The sequence below is a fragment of the Chiloscyllium plagiosum genome, unplaced genomic scaffold (genome assembly GCF_037043375.1).
Source record: "Chiloscyllium plagiosum isolate Xiang-an unplaced genomic scaffold, Cpla_swu_hap1 HiC_scaffold_12, whole genome shotgun sequence".
Taxonomy (NCBI): domain Eukaryota; kingdom Metazoa; phylum Chordata; class Chondrichthyes; order Orectolobiformes; family Hemiscylliidae; genus Chiloscyllium; species Chiloscyllium plagiosum.
The window spans coordinates 55,566,513-55,583,008 of NW_028270150.1; the positions used below are offsets into that span (position 1 = coordinate 55,566,513).

Sequence of the window (16,496 nt, forward strand, 5' to 3'; positions counted from 1 at the left end):
ACCAATTATATGTATAATGTGTTTAACTTGTCACAGATTTGGAAACCTCAACCCTTAGTTCATGGTCTGTCAGGTCTGCTAGCTGATGTGACAGTCTATAAATCAGATTGGAGAAGTCACCAGCTTATGAGTTAACCTATGGTTGATCAAATAGAAATATCAGTGGTAAAACACATTTGTATTTTGAAGTCTTTAATAAAAGTAGTGAATTTATCAACTGGTAATGATAAAGAATGTATCTGGTTACATTGTGCTAAGCTGCATTCTGTACCAGACAATCTTTTCATTCTAGTGTGAAACAGGCACTGGTTTGCGGTTTAAATCATCGTACGAATAATATTGTAAGGAATAAATTTCCAGTGTGGAGTGTTAATTGTGAATACTATTGAGGAATTCTTACCTGTGCTGTATTCAGTGATCTGGCAGCAATCTGTCTTAAATGTATATTTTGTGAATGTTTCCTTACTGATTCAATCCACCAAAATGTTGAAAATTAGGCTGATTCAACCAGATGACTAATTGTTATTTTAACCTGGCCATCAATTAATTAAGCTTATTAAATTGTTCTGAGTCATATTCACTCGATGGATTCTGCATATTTTGAGACGTTAGAGGCTTGATCAGATGCAGGCATTCTTTGAAAATAGTATTAGAGTCATAGAGATGTACAGCATGGAAATAGACCCTTTGGTCCAACTCGCCATGCCAACCAAACATCCTAGCCTAATCTAGTCCAATTTGCCAGCACTTGGCCCATATCCCTCTAAACCATTTCTATACATATACCCATCCAGATGCCTTTTAAATGCTATAGTTGTACCAGCCTCCACCACTTTCTCTGGCAGCTCATTCCATACACACACCACCCTTTGTGTGAAAAGGTTACCCCTTAGGGGTCCCTTTTTATATCTTTCCCCTCTCACCCTAAACCTATGTCCTCTAGTTCCAGACTCCCCCACACCAGGGAACAGACCATATCTATTTATCCTATCCATACCCCTCATGATTTTATAAACTTCTATAAAGTCACCCCTCAGCCTCCAACGCTCCAGGGAAAACAGCCCCAGCCTATTCAGCCTCTCCCTATAGTTCAAATCCTCCAACCCTGGCAACATTCTTGTAAATCTTTTCTGAACCCCTTCAATCGCTGAGTCAGTGTCCTGGTACCACCGGAGCATGGTGCCCTTTTTCTCCGTGAAGGGAGTGGGATTAGATGTCGACAACCCATTTGCCTCTAATTAATTTCCTGCTAAGCTCCTTGAGCTTGTTAATGGGCTGAATGTGCAATGCAGTGATCCATTAAGTTAATGATTCTGCTGAGAGAGATTCTGGCAAAAAAGGTTATTCTGACAGCAGCTTTACAACCTTCGTTTGGCCATTTGATCACTTGTTTGCATTGGATCTGATCACCTGCCTTTTCTGTTATTATGGCTGCTGTTTGCTTTTGAGTGTACTGTCGTGCATAAAAGTTAATTCCAACCTCCTAGCAACACTCAGCTCCACTAATGAGATCTGCAATTAAAGGTCACATTGTGGGATTGGGATTCAGAAATGACCTGGGCATTAGATTCCCAATCCCAGATATTCCAATTTTCTCAAACCTATTTATACACATCTTATTAATATCAAAAAGTGTGAGACAGCTAGCCTCCGGGTGAGGAACATACTATTTAAGTATAACTTGGTTTCAACATACAGTTGTGATATCCTGACACACACTCAAATTGAGAATTTTTTTGATTTTTACCAAGATAGTAGACAACACAATAGTACTGAACTTGCATGACCTAACAAAAATCTATCCTTCCATGACATCACTACAATTGGACATCTGCAATAAACAGTTTTTCTATTGTCGTGCATCCTTTGATATTCCTTAATTCTACACATCATCGTCCTTTTCTTAAGCAGTCCCTTGTGATCAAGAACAACTTTCTTCCACTTTAGCATGTAGGTTTTAAAGTCATTAAGCAGTCCACTTCTGGCTCTGTGCACCCTGACCTGCTACAGGTATTTCTTGAAGAGGAGGATGGGTGGGGTTCTCAGGTCTTTGAATGCTCATTCCACTGTTTGAGCTTGACTTCAAAATGAGCTTGTCAGAGATGCTAAAATGTTTGGAACCTTCACAGATGCTGCTTCTCCAGTTTGGGCAGTTTTTGACTGTAGATTCCCTCAAATTGCTGGGAATATTACATATTTTTTAGGGAGGCTGCTTGCTGGGATGAAACTGAGTAGAGAGCTGGTTATGTAAGTCATGTAAAACAGATGGATGATGTAGCCTACCTAATGAAGCTGACTGACTAATTAGTACATGATGAAGGGCTTTTGCCCGAAACGTCGATTTTCCTGCTCTTTGGATGCTGCCTGACCTGCTCTGCTTTTCCAGCACCACTCTAATCTTGACTCTAACTAGTGCCCTGATGTTGGGGTTGTTGGCCTGAGAAAGGACACTAAAATTAGAGTGCCTATTCTGTCACTGGATTTATGTGATGTGGAGGTGCTTGTGTTGGACTGGGGTGGACAAAGTTAGAAGTCACACAACACCAGGTTATAGTCCAACAGGTTTATTTGAAATCACACAAGCTTTTGGACCTGAAGATGGGGCTGCGCTCTGAAAACTTGTGTGATTTCAAATAAACCTGTTGGACTATAACCTGGTGCCGTGTGACTTCTGTCTGGATTTACAGAATTTTGACGAGCAATCACTGGTGATATTTCTCAAGGTATTTGAGGTGTTTTTGCATATTGACCATATAGCTGACACCTACAGGAGGTCTGGTTACACTGCTGCCCCGTATACCATGAGCTTGGTGTCCAGCTGGGGTATTTGTTATTAAGTATTTTGCCTGAAGTATTCCTGCACAGTTTTTACCCTGTTCCTCAGGTGGCCAATGTTGAATTTCATTGTTGATGTTTGTCCTTGCTGAGAAGCTGCTCCCAATGTATGGAAAATAATCCGTTTTGTCAGGTAGCTCACTTCAGATCTTGATTGGACTGCTGGCATTATGTCCAGTGGAAGCGAGTGGGTGGGGAACCTTTTGACTTCTGGGTATTAGCCTCAGGCCCATTCTTTCAGTGGCCTCTGTGTATACATTGACGGTAGATTGGAGCTCAGCCTCTGAGTATATACAGCCACATGTGTCATCTGCATACTGTAGCTCATTGACTGAGCTTAGTGGTCTTAATTCTTGACTGGAGCTGGCAGGTTAAATAGTTTACTGCACATCCTGTAGATAACCTCCACATCAGGAAGTTTAAAGAATAGGGAGTGAAGTGTTGCAATGAGGAAAATGTTTGCATTCCTCACTCACTTTTGCTGAAATCCTTTCTCTTTAATGTGCTAAATGTATCTGTTACCTTTATTTCAATGCAGCCATTCTTTTGGCATTTCAGGTCCACAACCAAGAATTTGTATGTTAGGTGTTCCACATTACTTTAAATTAGTTAGAAAATATTTGAAAATGTTAATTGAACAATTTGGAGTGGTGTAAATATAAGATCTTACAGTTGCTAGAAATCTGAAATAAACCAAAGAATTCTGCATATACTTATTAGCTATGGCAGCTTCCGGAAAGATGAATGGAGTTAATCAGGATCTGATATTCTGCTGAATGATAATTTTTCCTAATTATAAATTTGGAGCTTCCAAACATTAAAAAGTTTGGGATTCAATTGTAGTTTGAATCTGGCATTGAAATTTTGAAGTTGTTGTTACTGTGTCCAGCTGACTGCTCCAATTCACATATTTTCTTGTGAGTGTAGTTTGCTTATTTGTGGCTTGCTCAGGAAGTACAGTACATTTTTTTTTATTTATTAGAAGAGATTGGTAGTTGTTATTCCCCTTGATTGCTGGCTGGTAGTAAACATATCTGCTAATAACATCAATTGAATATTTAAACATTCTCAACATGAACTCTACAATATTTTACAAACTGCTCAATCGATTTGTATGGATTTTATTTTGGGTTGAAATATTAGTCGATTAAAGCAGTACATGTTGGGGACATTTTATGGAATCATAGAGTCACCAACGATGAAAATTAATTCAATTTTCTTTTCTTTCCCAGGAAGTAGTACTGTATTGTTTGGAAAACAAAGTTTGCGATGTAAATCATCGTGATAATGCAGGTTATTGTGCTTTGCACGAAGCCTGTGCCAGAGGATGGCTCAGCATTGTTTGCCACCTTCTAGAACACGGAGCTGATGTTAACTGCAGTGCTCAGGATGGAACAAGGTATTTGGAGAGACTTCATTAAATTTGACCATATTTCATATGTTAAATCTCTAGTTGTGAAACTAAGTTATATGGTAACTACTCAGGCTAGTGCACAGAAATGCTCAATTCAATTTTTAACACTTCATTAACTTTTTAAACTAAGCAACTGATTTTTTTTTTATTACAATGTGTTCTGTGGTCTCATAAAATACCTGCAGACATGCAAAGTCTGTAATTTCACTTTGATTTGATGGCCATTCAGCCCATCAAAGAGCATCCCACCCAGCCCTGTATTTTCCATGGCTAATGCAGCTAGGCTGGACATCCCTGGACACTCTGGGCAATTTAGCATGGGCAATTCGCCAAGCTTGCACATCTTTGGACTATGGGAGAAAAGCAGAGCGCTCAAAGGAAACATACACAGACTCGGGCGAATGTGCAAACCCGAGGCTGGAATTAAATCCTCACAGCGGCCAGAGACCTGGGTTCAATTCCCGCCTCAGGCGACTGACTGTGTGGAGTTTGCACGTTCTCCCCGTGTCTGCGTGGGTTTCCTCCGGGTGCTCTGGTTTCCTCCCACAGTCCAAAGATGTGCAGGTCAGGTGAATTGGCCATGCTAAATTGCCCATAGTGTTAGGTAAGGGGTACATGTAGGGGTATGGGTGGGTTGCGCTTCGGCGGGGCGGTGTGGACTTGTTGGGCTGAAGGGCCTGTTTCCACACTGTAAGTAATCTAATCTAATCTAATCTAAATTGCATCCCTGTTACCGTGAGGCAGCAGTACTAACCACTGAGCCACCAAGGTGCCATTTGATAAAGCTGAAATTAATCTGTACAGTTTAAATGAGTTCTTTCACAAGTAGACACTTTGACTGATTAAATCTAATGAAAGAAAATTCGGTGGCGTCATTTCTTATGCCGCTTGTTTTTGTCTTCCAAAATCACTTTTGTGAATTTTGCTTTGTTTTCTAAATTACAGTCGTGAGAGCAAGGCATACATCAAAGTCCCCATTACAAGCAACAAGTCTCAGCATCAAGTAGCTTAACAAATGTATTGCTTTCAGTTACAATTAACCGTACAAATTGGGCACTTCTCTGTATTTGGTACTTCCTTGTTCTGTCAGAACAATTGTACTGATCTGCATCCTTAATTCTCCAACCTACATGATCATTGAGAACAGCTCATTGCTGGGAACTCCATGTTGCTGAGTTTACCTGTACATATGTGTACACACACTGGAATTTGGCACCCTGTTCAACCATTAGTACGGAACAGAAACTTCAGTGGAATCAAATTCACCAGCAGGGTCTCATGCCGATTTCCTACTCATTGATTCCTCCTTTAAAAAGTGCATAGTTATGAAGGAGATTGTTTGTTTGTTTGTTTGTTTGTTTGTTTTTGTTTTTATAATTCCAAAATATATGTTCCAAATCTTTATAGATTTGTTTTTATAAGTACAATTTGCATTTATCTATTAGTCTACTGTCAGAATAAGTTTGATGCTTTGTTTTTATTAAAGGCCTATTCATGATGCTGTAGAAAATGATCACTTGGAAGTGGTTCGGCTATTGCTTTCATACAGTGCAGATCCAACCCTGGCCACTTATTCGGGTCGTACTATTCTGAAGATGGCGCACAGTGAAGTGATGGAAATGTTTCTTGCAGGTAAGTTGAAATTCCAATTGCTAAATATTTCAGCTGACTTTAGTGAGGGACATGTGAAATTGCCTTTGATATAAATTTTGTAGCACAATGAGGAAAATTACTTAAGTAATTTGATGTAGTCATTTATCACAAATGTGATGCATTCAATTTTGAATGAAACCCATGGTGAGATTTAATATGAATAAAAATTGTTGTCTCTATACAGGTGTATTTGGATATATATGTTCTATAAAATTGACATGCAAAGTCTGTAATTTCAGTTTGATTTGATTGATTAAGGGTTCAAGAACCACTCCAGGATTTGAGCATGATTCACATTTCTGCATTGTAAGAAATGCCTTTGAAGTGTTAAAATGAGATTTTACCTGTCCTTTCAGGATGCCAAAAAATAGTTAATTCACTTTTGAAAAATAACAGGAAATAAAAATCCCAAAACCAACACTTGCTCGATAGACTAACTGGTCATTTTACTAATTGCCTTTTGTAGGACCTTGTGCTCAGTTTACCACATTTTTCCATACAGGACATTGCAAAAGTAATCAATTAGCTGTTGAATACTTTGTTTTAAATTATCCTGAAAGTGCCACATATATTCTTACAATGAATTAACTCAGTTATTACTTAGGGCATTGTTAGTCTCTGTTGAATCCAATAATAGAGATCAGTCTTGTAAAATCCGATATTGCAGTTGCAATGCAATGACATTAGAAGCAGTGTTGCTCAGACACAGTATGCCAATAGTACAAGCAGCACATCTTGGCAGATAATAAAGGTCAACTGTTTGGCTTTGCAGCACAGAACTGCTTGTGCATTGAGCACAATGTTCTTGGTGATGCAATTGATGAATGTTTGTGGATGGCTCTAAACAATGGCAGGGTGATTCAGGTGGCTAAGATAGGGAGATTCTGTCCATTTATGATTCTGTCCATATAATGACTGGCCTGCTACATATTGATGGAGTGGACTCCACTCTTCTCTGGAAAGGAAGTGTGTTGGAGGTAGTGCTATACATTATTTCATGTGAACCATCATTAGATAGGGCCATTACATTTTGGATGTTGAAATAAACTATGGAAATGTATACTTGTCTGTGAGTGGACATTTTCCTCCTGTGGAGGAATAGATTAATTGTGTGATGTGGATAAAAGTCTTCTATGACCTGCATGATGTATCTGTGCATTGTTAAGTTGGGAGATTTTGAACCTATATCCAGTTGTTGATAGGAAGAATCCAGTGAAATACCAGCTCAGGCAGCTGTTACTTTGATAGACATTGACATAGCCATCCCTTTCGTATGATTCTTTCCATGTCGGCTATAGAAATATGAACAGATTTATTATTTTCTCCTTAAGGACTAATATTCTTCACATAAAGCAGTTTCCAAACCAGCCTGAAACAATTGCCTGACCCTTTACAGATGGGAGGCAGCTTAAAGCTGGGGTGTAGTAAGTGCCAAAGATACAGACGCACCTGTCTGGTATCTTTTTCTCTGAACCTCCTTTTCTTCTTCAAAACATTGTAAATATGGAGACCTGTATATCTCTGGGGAAATGAGCAGATTCACCAGATGTGTGAAACTTTTAAGACGTTGTCTCTAGATTGTTCCTGTGCCCTGAAGCTGTTAAATATATTATACTGAATACACAGGTGTGTGTGTAATGTATAAACTCTCATTTGGAACTAATCTGTAAAAGCTATGATGCAGATCAGTTTAATTTGAGTGATGAATTGAGTTTAAATTATTTCTGAGAAGTCCTATTGAGTAAGAATGAAATGTAGATTTTAAAACTGAACTTCAATTATTGCACAGACCGTGTCATATTTCAGCTCGAAATAAATGCATGATTAGCAGAGATTCAAAATTGTCAGTAGTTTTACCTGAAGAGATGCTTTAATGGACATGTCCTCAGGCATTCAACTGAAAAACACATTCTGTATCTCTTTTTGAAAACTCACCATTGGGTTAGGTACTAAAACCTGAAGATACTTCATTTCTTCTCAGCTCCTTTCACCCCTTCCCTCCCACTGCTTCACTAAAAGTAATTTGTGGCATAGGCTGCTGAGAGCTGCAAGTAAAGAAACAAGCAGCCTCAGAAATGTCACAAAAAATGATCTGCTACTTTCTATGCAATTATGTTTTACATTCGATTGTACAAAAATGACAGACAGAAAAAGTTCATCTGATCCATCTAGCCACACATTGTGTGAGAAATCATGCATTATGAAACAGGCCCTCCCTAACCCCTATTCAAAGCAATGTAATTGCCTGGAGGAAGTAAATAACCCAAGTTTTGAAAAAAAAAGTGCCAATCAGGGTTGCGGTTTGCATAGACTGGGGTAGAATCAGAGACATAATGGACATCTTAATAACTGGTCCATACGCTGATACTTTTATTTTTATAAATTCGGCCTTTCATCATTATTGGATTAACCTTTGAAATCTCATACTGTACAATTGGGATACTACACATTTCTCTGCCATGTTTTGTTAACATTTCTACGTATTGTGTAACTAAATTACAATGAGCAGAATGCTCTGCCTTCAGTGTTTTGACCATTTTGTGTGTTTTTGCCCCACCCCCAGAGTATTTTGCTGATTTGCAAGGTCGAAGCAATGATGACCCTGGCTTGTACTGGGATTTCTATGGCAGCTCTGTGTGTGGTGAGTGATATCTATGTACAAACTCTTGTGTGAAAAGGAATAGTGTAATTGCAGCACTAAACAGTGTAATTCCAAAGACAGAGTTGACAGTTCTACATTAATAAAGTTGTGATGAATTGATCCAACCAAACAATTAAAGGGGTTTTGTTCCACATTAATAAATTTGCCTCTATATAATCCAGTTAATGGGTCGTTTTGCATTCTTTTTGTGATTCTGATATTTATTTAAAGGCAAGTGTTTTCCAAAAGTAGAATGTCTATAATTTATTGGATTGCAACAGTTAAATTTAGACTACTAGTGAAATGCTGTAATTTCATTTAGGAACTCTAATTTTGAAACTGAGCTTAATATGTCTGAAGAATGCATTTTCTAATATCTGAGACACTACCTGGGAAGGAAAGGAAAGACTCCTTACCAATTGTACCTCCCAGCAGGTTGGGTAAAGATTAGAGACGACTTTGCTCTTTAGCAAAAGAATGCTTTTTGGACACAATCTGAGAAGTGAAAATTAGAGGCAGAAGGAAGAATTACAAAGACTGTCCTAAATGATCGTTCTATTCAAAAACATCAACCAGTATACAAATTTACAAAAGGTGTAAAGTTGTGATCCACAGGGGCTGGAACTGCTGATGTTCACCAGTTATGTAAAAATTTGATTTGACATATCGTATCAAAGTTTGTGGGTGAAATTAAGGTTACTGTTGAGGATGGCAACAAAATATAAGAAGACTGTGATTATGCTGTTGTGGGATTTTTGATGGTGAACAGTAAGTATTTGGCAGAATACCTCTCTTATTCTGCTTGCAGCTTCAACATTTAGCACACACATTGATTAAAAGAGAGATCCTGACTTAGCAGTCAATCATTTATTACTTTGCCATAAATTGTGCAGTGGATCACCCTCACAGCACCAGCAGCCAGTCAAGTCATTGAAACTTGGAAACTACCCTAATTTTTTCTTTTGGGTATTGCTATTAACAAACTCCATTAAAATGTTGAGTCTTTACAATGAGATGTAATTGGGTTTATAACAATAATTTGAGTAATAACTACTGCTGAGCATCTGACGTGGCTCTGAATAATTAATTTTATATTTGTAGGTTATTAAATGTCTCCACTGTAATCCCTTCCTAACAGCACTGTCTGTAGGTTTACCTACCTTCCCTAGAGTGTGGTGTCTTAAAACGGAAACTCACCATCATCGACAGTAGGACAGTAAATGCTGGTCTAACTAGAGATACTCACATCCCATGAACAAATAAAAATTGATAATATTTTAATCAATGAATTTTACTTTTAAAATTTGTTAATGATATTTCAAGTTGTACCTAACCCTAAGTATTGATTCCCTGCTAAGTTTACACTGCAAAAACTTTTAAAAACGATTTGATTATTACTGCTTTTTATTCCCATTTAGCTATCTGGGGGAAATCTTTAATGTGATTGACTGACTGCTTGTGTTTCACTACAAAAAGGTTTAGATCTCTCAGTGAGACTTTATTCCAAGGCAATAATGAGTTCACCATGAATTGCAGCTGCTTGCTGTATCCTGCCTATTAATAAACTTGTAGAATGGGTGTGCTTGCAAATCAACCTGAATATGGATAAGTCTGAGTTGACACATTTTGATGAGGAAATGAAGAAGCCACATATTCCTGAGAAATAAATGTCTAAATGATAGAGATGACTGATTTCTCAACTGACCTAGCCTCTGATTTCCCTCGCATGCTCTCCTGTATTAGAACATAGAACAGTACAGCACAGAACAGGCCCTTCAGCCCACAATGTTGTGCCGACCACTGATCCTCATGTATACACCCTCAAATTTCTGTGACCATATGCATGTCCAGGAATCTCTTAAATGTCCCCAATGACCCTGCCTCCACAACTATTGCTGGCAACGCATTCCATGCTCTCACAACTCTCTGTGTAAAGAATCCGCCTCTGACATCCTCTCTATACTTTCCTCCAACCAGCTTAAAACCATCACCCCTCGTGTTAGTCATTTCTGCCCTGGCAAATAGTCTCTGGCTATCGACTCTATCTATGCCTCTCATTATCTTGTATACATCAAGTAGGTCCCCTCTCCTCCTCCTTTTCTGCAATGAAAAAAGTCCGAGCTCAGTCAACCTCTCCTCATAAGATAAGCCCTCCAGTCCTGGCAGCATCCTGATAAACCTCCTCTGAACTCTCTCCAAAACATCCACATCTTTCTTATAATAGGGCGACCAGAACTGGACGCAGTAGTCCAAGTGCGGTCTAACCAAAGTTTTATAGAGCTGCAACAAGATCTCATGGCTCTTAAACTCAATCCCCCTGTTAATGAAAGCCAAAACACCATATGCTTTCTTAACAACCCTGTCCACTTGGGTGGCCATTTTAAGGGATCTATGTACCTGCACACCAAAATCCCTCTGTTCCTCCACACTGCCAAGAATCCTATCCTTAATCCTGTACTCAGCTTTCAAATTCGACCTTCCAAAATCCATCACCTCACATTTATCCAGGTTGAACTCCATCTGCCACCTCTCAGCCCATCTCTGCATCCTGTCAATTCTTCTTTGAATCAGAGTTGGTACTCTGGCTTGATGATAGAGTGGAAGGTATGCTAGCCCATGAAATTGCAAGTTGTGGTTGAGTATAATTCCGCTGCTGCTGATGGCCCACAGCATCTCATTTACATGAATTGCTAGATCTGTTCAAAGTCTGTCCTATTTAGCACAGTGAGAGTGCCACATAACACAATAGAGGATATTATTGATGTGAAAGCAGGACTTCGCCTTTATAAGTACTGTGTGGTAGTCACACCCAACGAGACTCTCCTGGACAGATGCATCTGTTAGATGTAGATGATGAAGTCAATCTAGACTGTACTAAATTACCTGATCGCCCTAGAGGATGGAAGCAATATTGCAAATGGCATCAGTCATGTCTGACTCTGTTCCCTTCCAACACAGCAATTCACTGGAGAGGTTACAGAAATCCTGATTGTGATTCTTTCTATGGTCAACTGTTTGACTGATTCAAAATGAAAATGTCCACCTAGGTTATTTATTGAATAATAAATATTTCTAGTGGAACATTGCACTGGTTTGAACCATTACCTTCAGGATAGGATGGGATGAAATTTGATATAAAGATGCACAATTAGAGATTATAGTGGAACAGTTTATCAACTTTAAAAGAACTGCTTTGAACTCTGAATTTCATTAGAGTTAGATCAATTTCCTGGCTGAACTATTGGTAGAGAATACATTCTAGTTTGAGAAGTTCATTTAGCTGAAAGGTATGTGTCGATCCCCATTTATGGTTGATCTGAATCAACCAAAAGATGACTTTAAATGTGGGAATCCTGCATTTAGGAGCTAGAGAATTTTCACAGCCATGCACAATATTTCATATTTCATGTCTAGAAAGCTCAACTTGAGGTGAAATTTGTAGAGAAATCTGGAAACAACCTGCTTGAGCTGATAGACATTGTTGCTGTTTTGGGCAGAGGGTTTCAATTAACAGAAAGGCAACACTATCTTATCAACCACTTTCTGCATGGAGCAACCAGAAGTTGGTGGGTAACTGTAAAACTCGTCTCATTTATTGCTTGAGTGTTAACTAACTTTTGGAATTGAAGCCCAGAAATGGCACAAAAGGTGTTTCAGTTAAGATTATTTATTTTATTAATTATTTAATTTCTTAAAACCACTTCTGAATATGGCAGCAAAAGTTTTAAATAATATGCTATATGTTTAAGATGTATTCTCTCCTGTGAATTAACTTTGTTGTCTTTTATCATTCCAGAATCAATAGAAGAGTCTGGCTTTGATGTCTTGGCTAATCCACCAGGCCCTAGTGATGAAGAAGAGGAGTATGATGATGTGTTGGAATTTGAGTTTTCTGATACACCTCTTTTACCTTGTTACAACATTCAGGTCTCTCTCTCTCAGGGGTATGTATTCTGATTAGATTTTGATAAACCATCTGATTATTTAGCTACCTATAAAAATATGATGGTGAAAGACAAACTGAGAAAAACCCAAAAAACTTTATCTCCTTTCCTCGGTTTGACATCTTATTCATCTGCTATGATTGATAAGCAAAACTCATTCCTTGGGGGAAGTGCAATGGTTCAAAGTTCATGTCTAACTACATACTTCAGCTGTCAACCTAAACACTTACTTTAGCCCTCCATTGTACCATATGCAAGATGTACTGCAGCAACTGTACAACATTTTCATTTGATAGCACCTTCCAAACCCATAAACTCTACCACCTAGATGAAAAAGGGCAATAACTACATGGACACACCATCTACAAGTTCCCTTCCAAGCCATATACTATCATGTATTATAACTATACTGCCTCTCTTTCAATGTTGCTGGGTTAAATTTCTGGAACTTCCTTCCTGATACAAGCATTACTTGGACTGAAGCAGTTCAAGTAGAGGGCTCACCATCGCTGCATTCAGGAAACAATAAATGTTATCAAAGCCAGCAATGCTCGCATTCCATGAAAGAATAAAAATATCTAAAATGAAAAGGCTTTTTAAGAGTTCTGTATATGCCAGTATGATTATATTCTAGCCTTGAACACACACACATCCACAACTACCTCCCAACCTTATCCCATTTGCTTCAATATATATCCCACTTATTTCTGTAACATTTTCTTCACTTTACTTTGGTGATGATACCCTCATTAGAGAATAGTTTGTTTTCTGATTTCTGTAATTCATTGCGGAAACTGAAGTGTAATGGGTCATTAGAAAAGTATGTTTCAGACATTCGAGACCTTGGAGTGCAGGTTCATAGTTCTTTGAAAGTGGAGTCATAGGTAGATAGGATAGTGAAGAAGGCATTTGGTATGCTTTCCTTTATTGGACAGAGCATTAAGCATAGGAGTTGGAAGGTCATGTTGCAGCTGTACAGGACATTGGAGATAGTGAGGTCTGCAGGCGCTGGAGATCAGAGTTGAGAATGTGTTGCTGGAAAAGCACAGCAGGTCATGCAGCATATGAGGAGCAGGAAAATCGACCTTTCGGGCTGGAGGCCTTCATCAGGAATGAGGCTGGGAGACATTGCTTAGGTCAATTTTGGAAGATTGTGTGCAATTCTGGTCTTTCTTCTATCGGAAAGGTGTTGTGAAACTTGAAAGGGTTCAGAAAAGATTTACAATGATGATGCCAGGGTTGGAGGATTTGAGCTACAGGGAGAGACTGAAGAAGCTGGGGCTGTTTCCCCTGGAATGTTGAAGGCTGAGGGGTGACCTTATATAGGTTTATAAAATCATGAAGGGTTTGGATAGGGTAAATAGACAAGGTCTTTTCCCTGAGGTAGGCGAGTCCACAACTTAGAGGGCATAGGTTTAGGGTGAGAGGGGAAAAATTTAAAATGGACCTAAGGAGCAACGTTTTCACACAGAGGATCGTGTGTGTATGGAATGAACTGCCAGAGGAAGTGGTAGAGGCTGGTACAATTACATTTTAAAAGGCATCTGGATGGGTATATGAATAGGAAGGGTTAAGGGGGCTGTGAGCCAAGTGCTGGCAAATGGGACCAGATTAGATTAGGATATCTGGTTGGTATGGACGAGTTGAACCAAAGGGTCTGTTGCTTTCTGTACATCTCTATGAATCTATATGGTACTGATGAGATGTTAGTTGAAACATTAACTTTCATTTGGAACAACAAGCTGTTCTTCATTACAAACTAGAGGGAATAATTTTAAATGTTATTTCGAAGTGGAGACAATGGCCTAGTGATATTATCACTGTATTGTTAATTCAGAGACCCAGAAAATGTTCTGTGGACCCAGGTTTGAATCCCACAGATAGTCAAATTTTAATTCAATAAAAATCTGGAATTAAGAGTCTAATGATGACTGTGAAACCATTGTCAATTGCCAGAAAAACCCATCTGGTTCACTAATGTCCTTTAGGGAGGGAAACTGCCATCCTCACCTGGTCTGGCCTACATGTGACTCCAGACCCACTGCCCTCTGGGAAATTGCAGATGGGCAATAAATGCTAGTCTAGCCAGTGATATCCTCACTCCATGAATGAATTTTATAAAAAGATATTTTGGTTCTTGATGTATAACCTAGCAAATAAACAGATACTGTGGTTAGACTAAATTTTATTTATGATATCCAGTTGGTGGACTACCTTCTATACCAAAAGAGTATTCTTAAAATTCAGAGACAGGATATTTCATATAAAACTTGCAATGTTTTCTTCCTTCTCAATGACAGTCCCCGGAACTGGCTGCTACTAACTGATGTAATCCGGCGACTGAAAGTTTCAGCCCGCATCTTTCGCTCTTCATTCCCTCATATTGAAAACGCCACCATTTCAGAGGCAGAGTTCTACAGACAGGCTTCTTTGAGCCAACTTTTTACCTACCCAGAGAACTTTGAAACTCATGACATTGACAATAAAGAAACACTGGAGTTGGTGGAATTCACAAGCGAACTTCAAGAACTGTTGGGATCATCTGTCACATACCTGTATTCGGACAATGAGGTTGAAACATACAATTAACTGCAAAAGGACTAGGTCACACATATTGGCTGCTGTTCCTACATAATGGCCTACATTAAAAAAACTGTAAATTATGTAAATAATGTTATTTCATGGATCGTTGTGTTTGGAAAAAACACTATTCTGAATACTAAATGACATTGTTGTCTATGTTCTTGTATATTGAAAGCCAGAATTCCATTTTGGATGGACTTGTGAATTTTTCAAAAAGAAATCTCTCTGTTTATAATTTTTTTTGTATGCTGTCTGTTTCTTATCTTTCTGTAAATGTAATTTTCTGCTTTTTGGCAGGTAGCCCAAATTAGGAACTTTTTTCCTGGCACACTGCATATGTAAACACATTCATTTGATTGTTATTTTGTTTTTTTTTTAAAGAAGCACTGATTTCTAAGATGATGTCCGCTTTCAGGTCCTGTGGTCCTTGTCCCATGATCTGTTTAGGAGGCTTGGTTGCGTTGAGGCACTTCACTTTATTGTTTACAAAGTTACCTGCCGTGGTCAGGTACACTTGTAAGATAATGAAAACTGTATCCTTGTATCAGAAGTACTCTGACTTGGATTCACTTTTAGATAACCACAGACACAGACATCACCCAGTCCTTTATACATACATATATGTAAACATGTTTTACATTTTTGCTTTTATTTAAAAATGAATTTAAAATATTTTTTCTGTACTTTGTACAAAAAATTATGAAATTTAAAATTTTTGAGGATTGTACAATAAAATCTGTTTTGTCAAGAGTGGAGTTATATACTGTGGATGTTGGGGAACTAAATGTTTCTGATAGTTGTATAATATTTTAGAACATCTGTTTAACTTTGTAAGTAAAACTGCTGTATATTTAGGTTTATATTTTACAGTGACTAAAACAATTTTTCCTTAAAACAAAAGCCAAAAAAGGAAATGTCTGTAATAAAGACATTGTTTGATAAAGGGATATCAATGTGCCATATTACTCGTGTGCATGTATGATCACAATCACAGGGAAAATATTAGAAGGTAACACATTTTCAGCACCTTGGCAGTACAACTACAACCATGACCATTTGAGTCCATATTATTAAACAAAAATATCAATTTGATGGAAGATCTAATTTACTGCCTCCTAATTTTCTCCTTTGTCTGAGGTGTTCTCATCTTTCTAAAGGAAAATATGTAACCTCTGAGGAATAATCTAAGACTAATTTAGAAGAAAAATAGTCACAGCATAAAATATGCCAACAACTAGATAAAACCTGGCAAACACAGGACAACTTCATATGAAGAAGTTGCACCACAAGTTCAACCTATATTCATGTTAAGTCTGTTTCCCTGTTGAGGATGGACATTTGAGGAATTTTCCCTGCAAAGCATGAGGGGGTTACACTCTGCATAATGTTTAAGGTTGAAAAAAAAGCTTCTAGTTCCGAAAATACA

The 16,496-nt window shown here is 38.3% G+C and overlaps 1 protein-coding gene across 6 annotated transcripts in view; it reads left to right on the forward strand.

Moving 5' to 3' along the window:
- Positions 1-15,818, forward strand: part of bcor (BCL6 corepressor) — a 328,887-nt gene extending 313,069 nt beyond the window's left edge. For all 6 annotated transcript variants that reach the window (XM_087992844.1, XM_087992839.1, XM_087992840.1 and 3 more), the window contains 5 exons: positions 4,068-4,234; positions 5,736-5,881; positions 8,466-8,543; positions 12,340-12,487; positions 14,788-15,818. In XM_087992844.1, coding sequence (XP_087848970.1) covers positions 4,068-4,234; positions 5,736-5,881; positions 8,466-8,543; positions 12,340-12,487; positions 14,788-15,076 — 828 coding nt within the window. In that variant the 3' untranslated portion in view covers positions 15,077-15,818. The remainder of the gene's footprint in view (positions 1-4,067; positions 4,235-5,735; positions 5,882-8,465; positions 8,544-12,339; positions 12,488-14,787) is intronic.
- Positions 15,819-16,496: the final 678 nt, after the last annotated feature.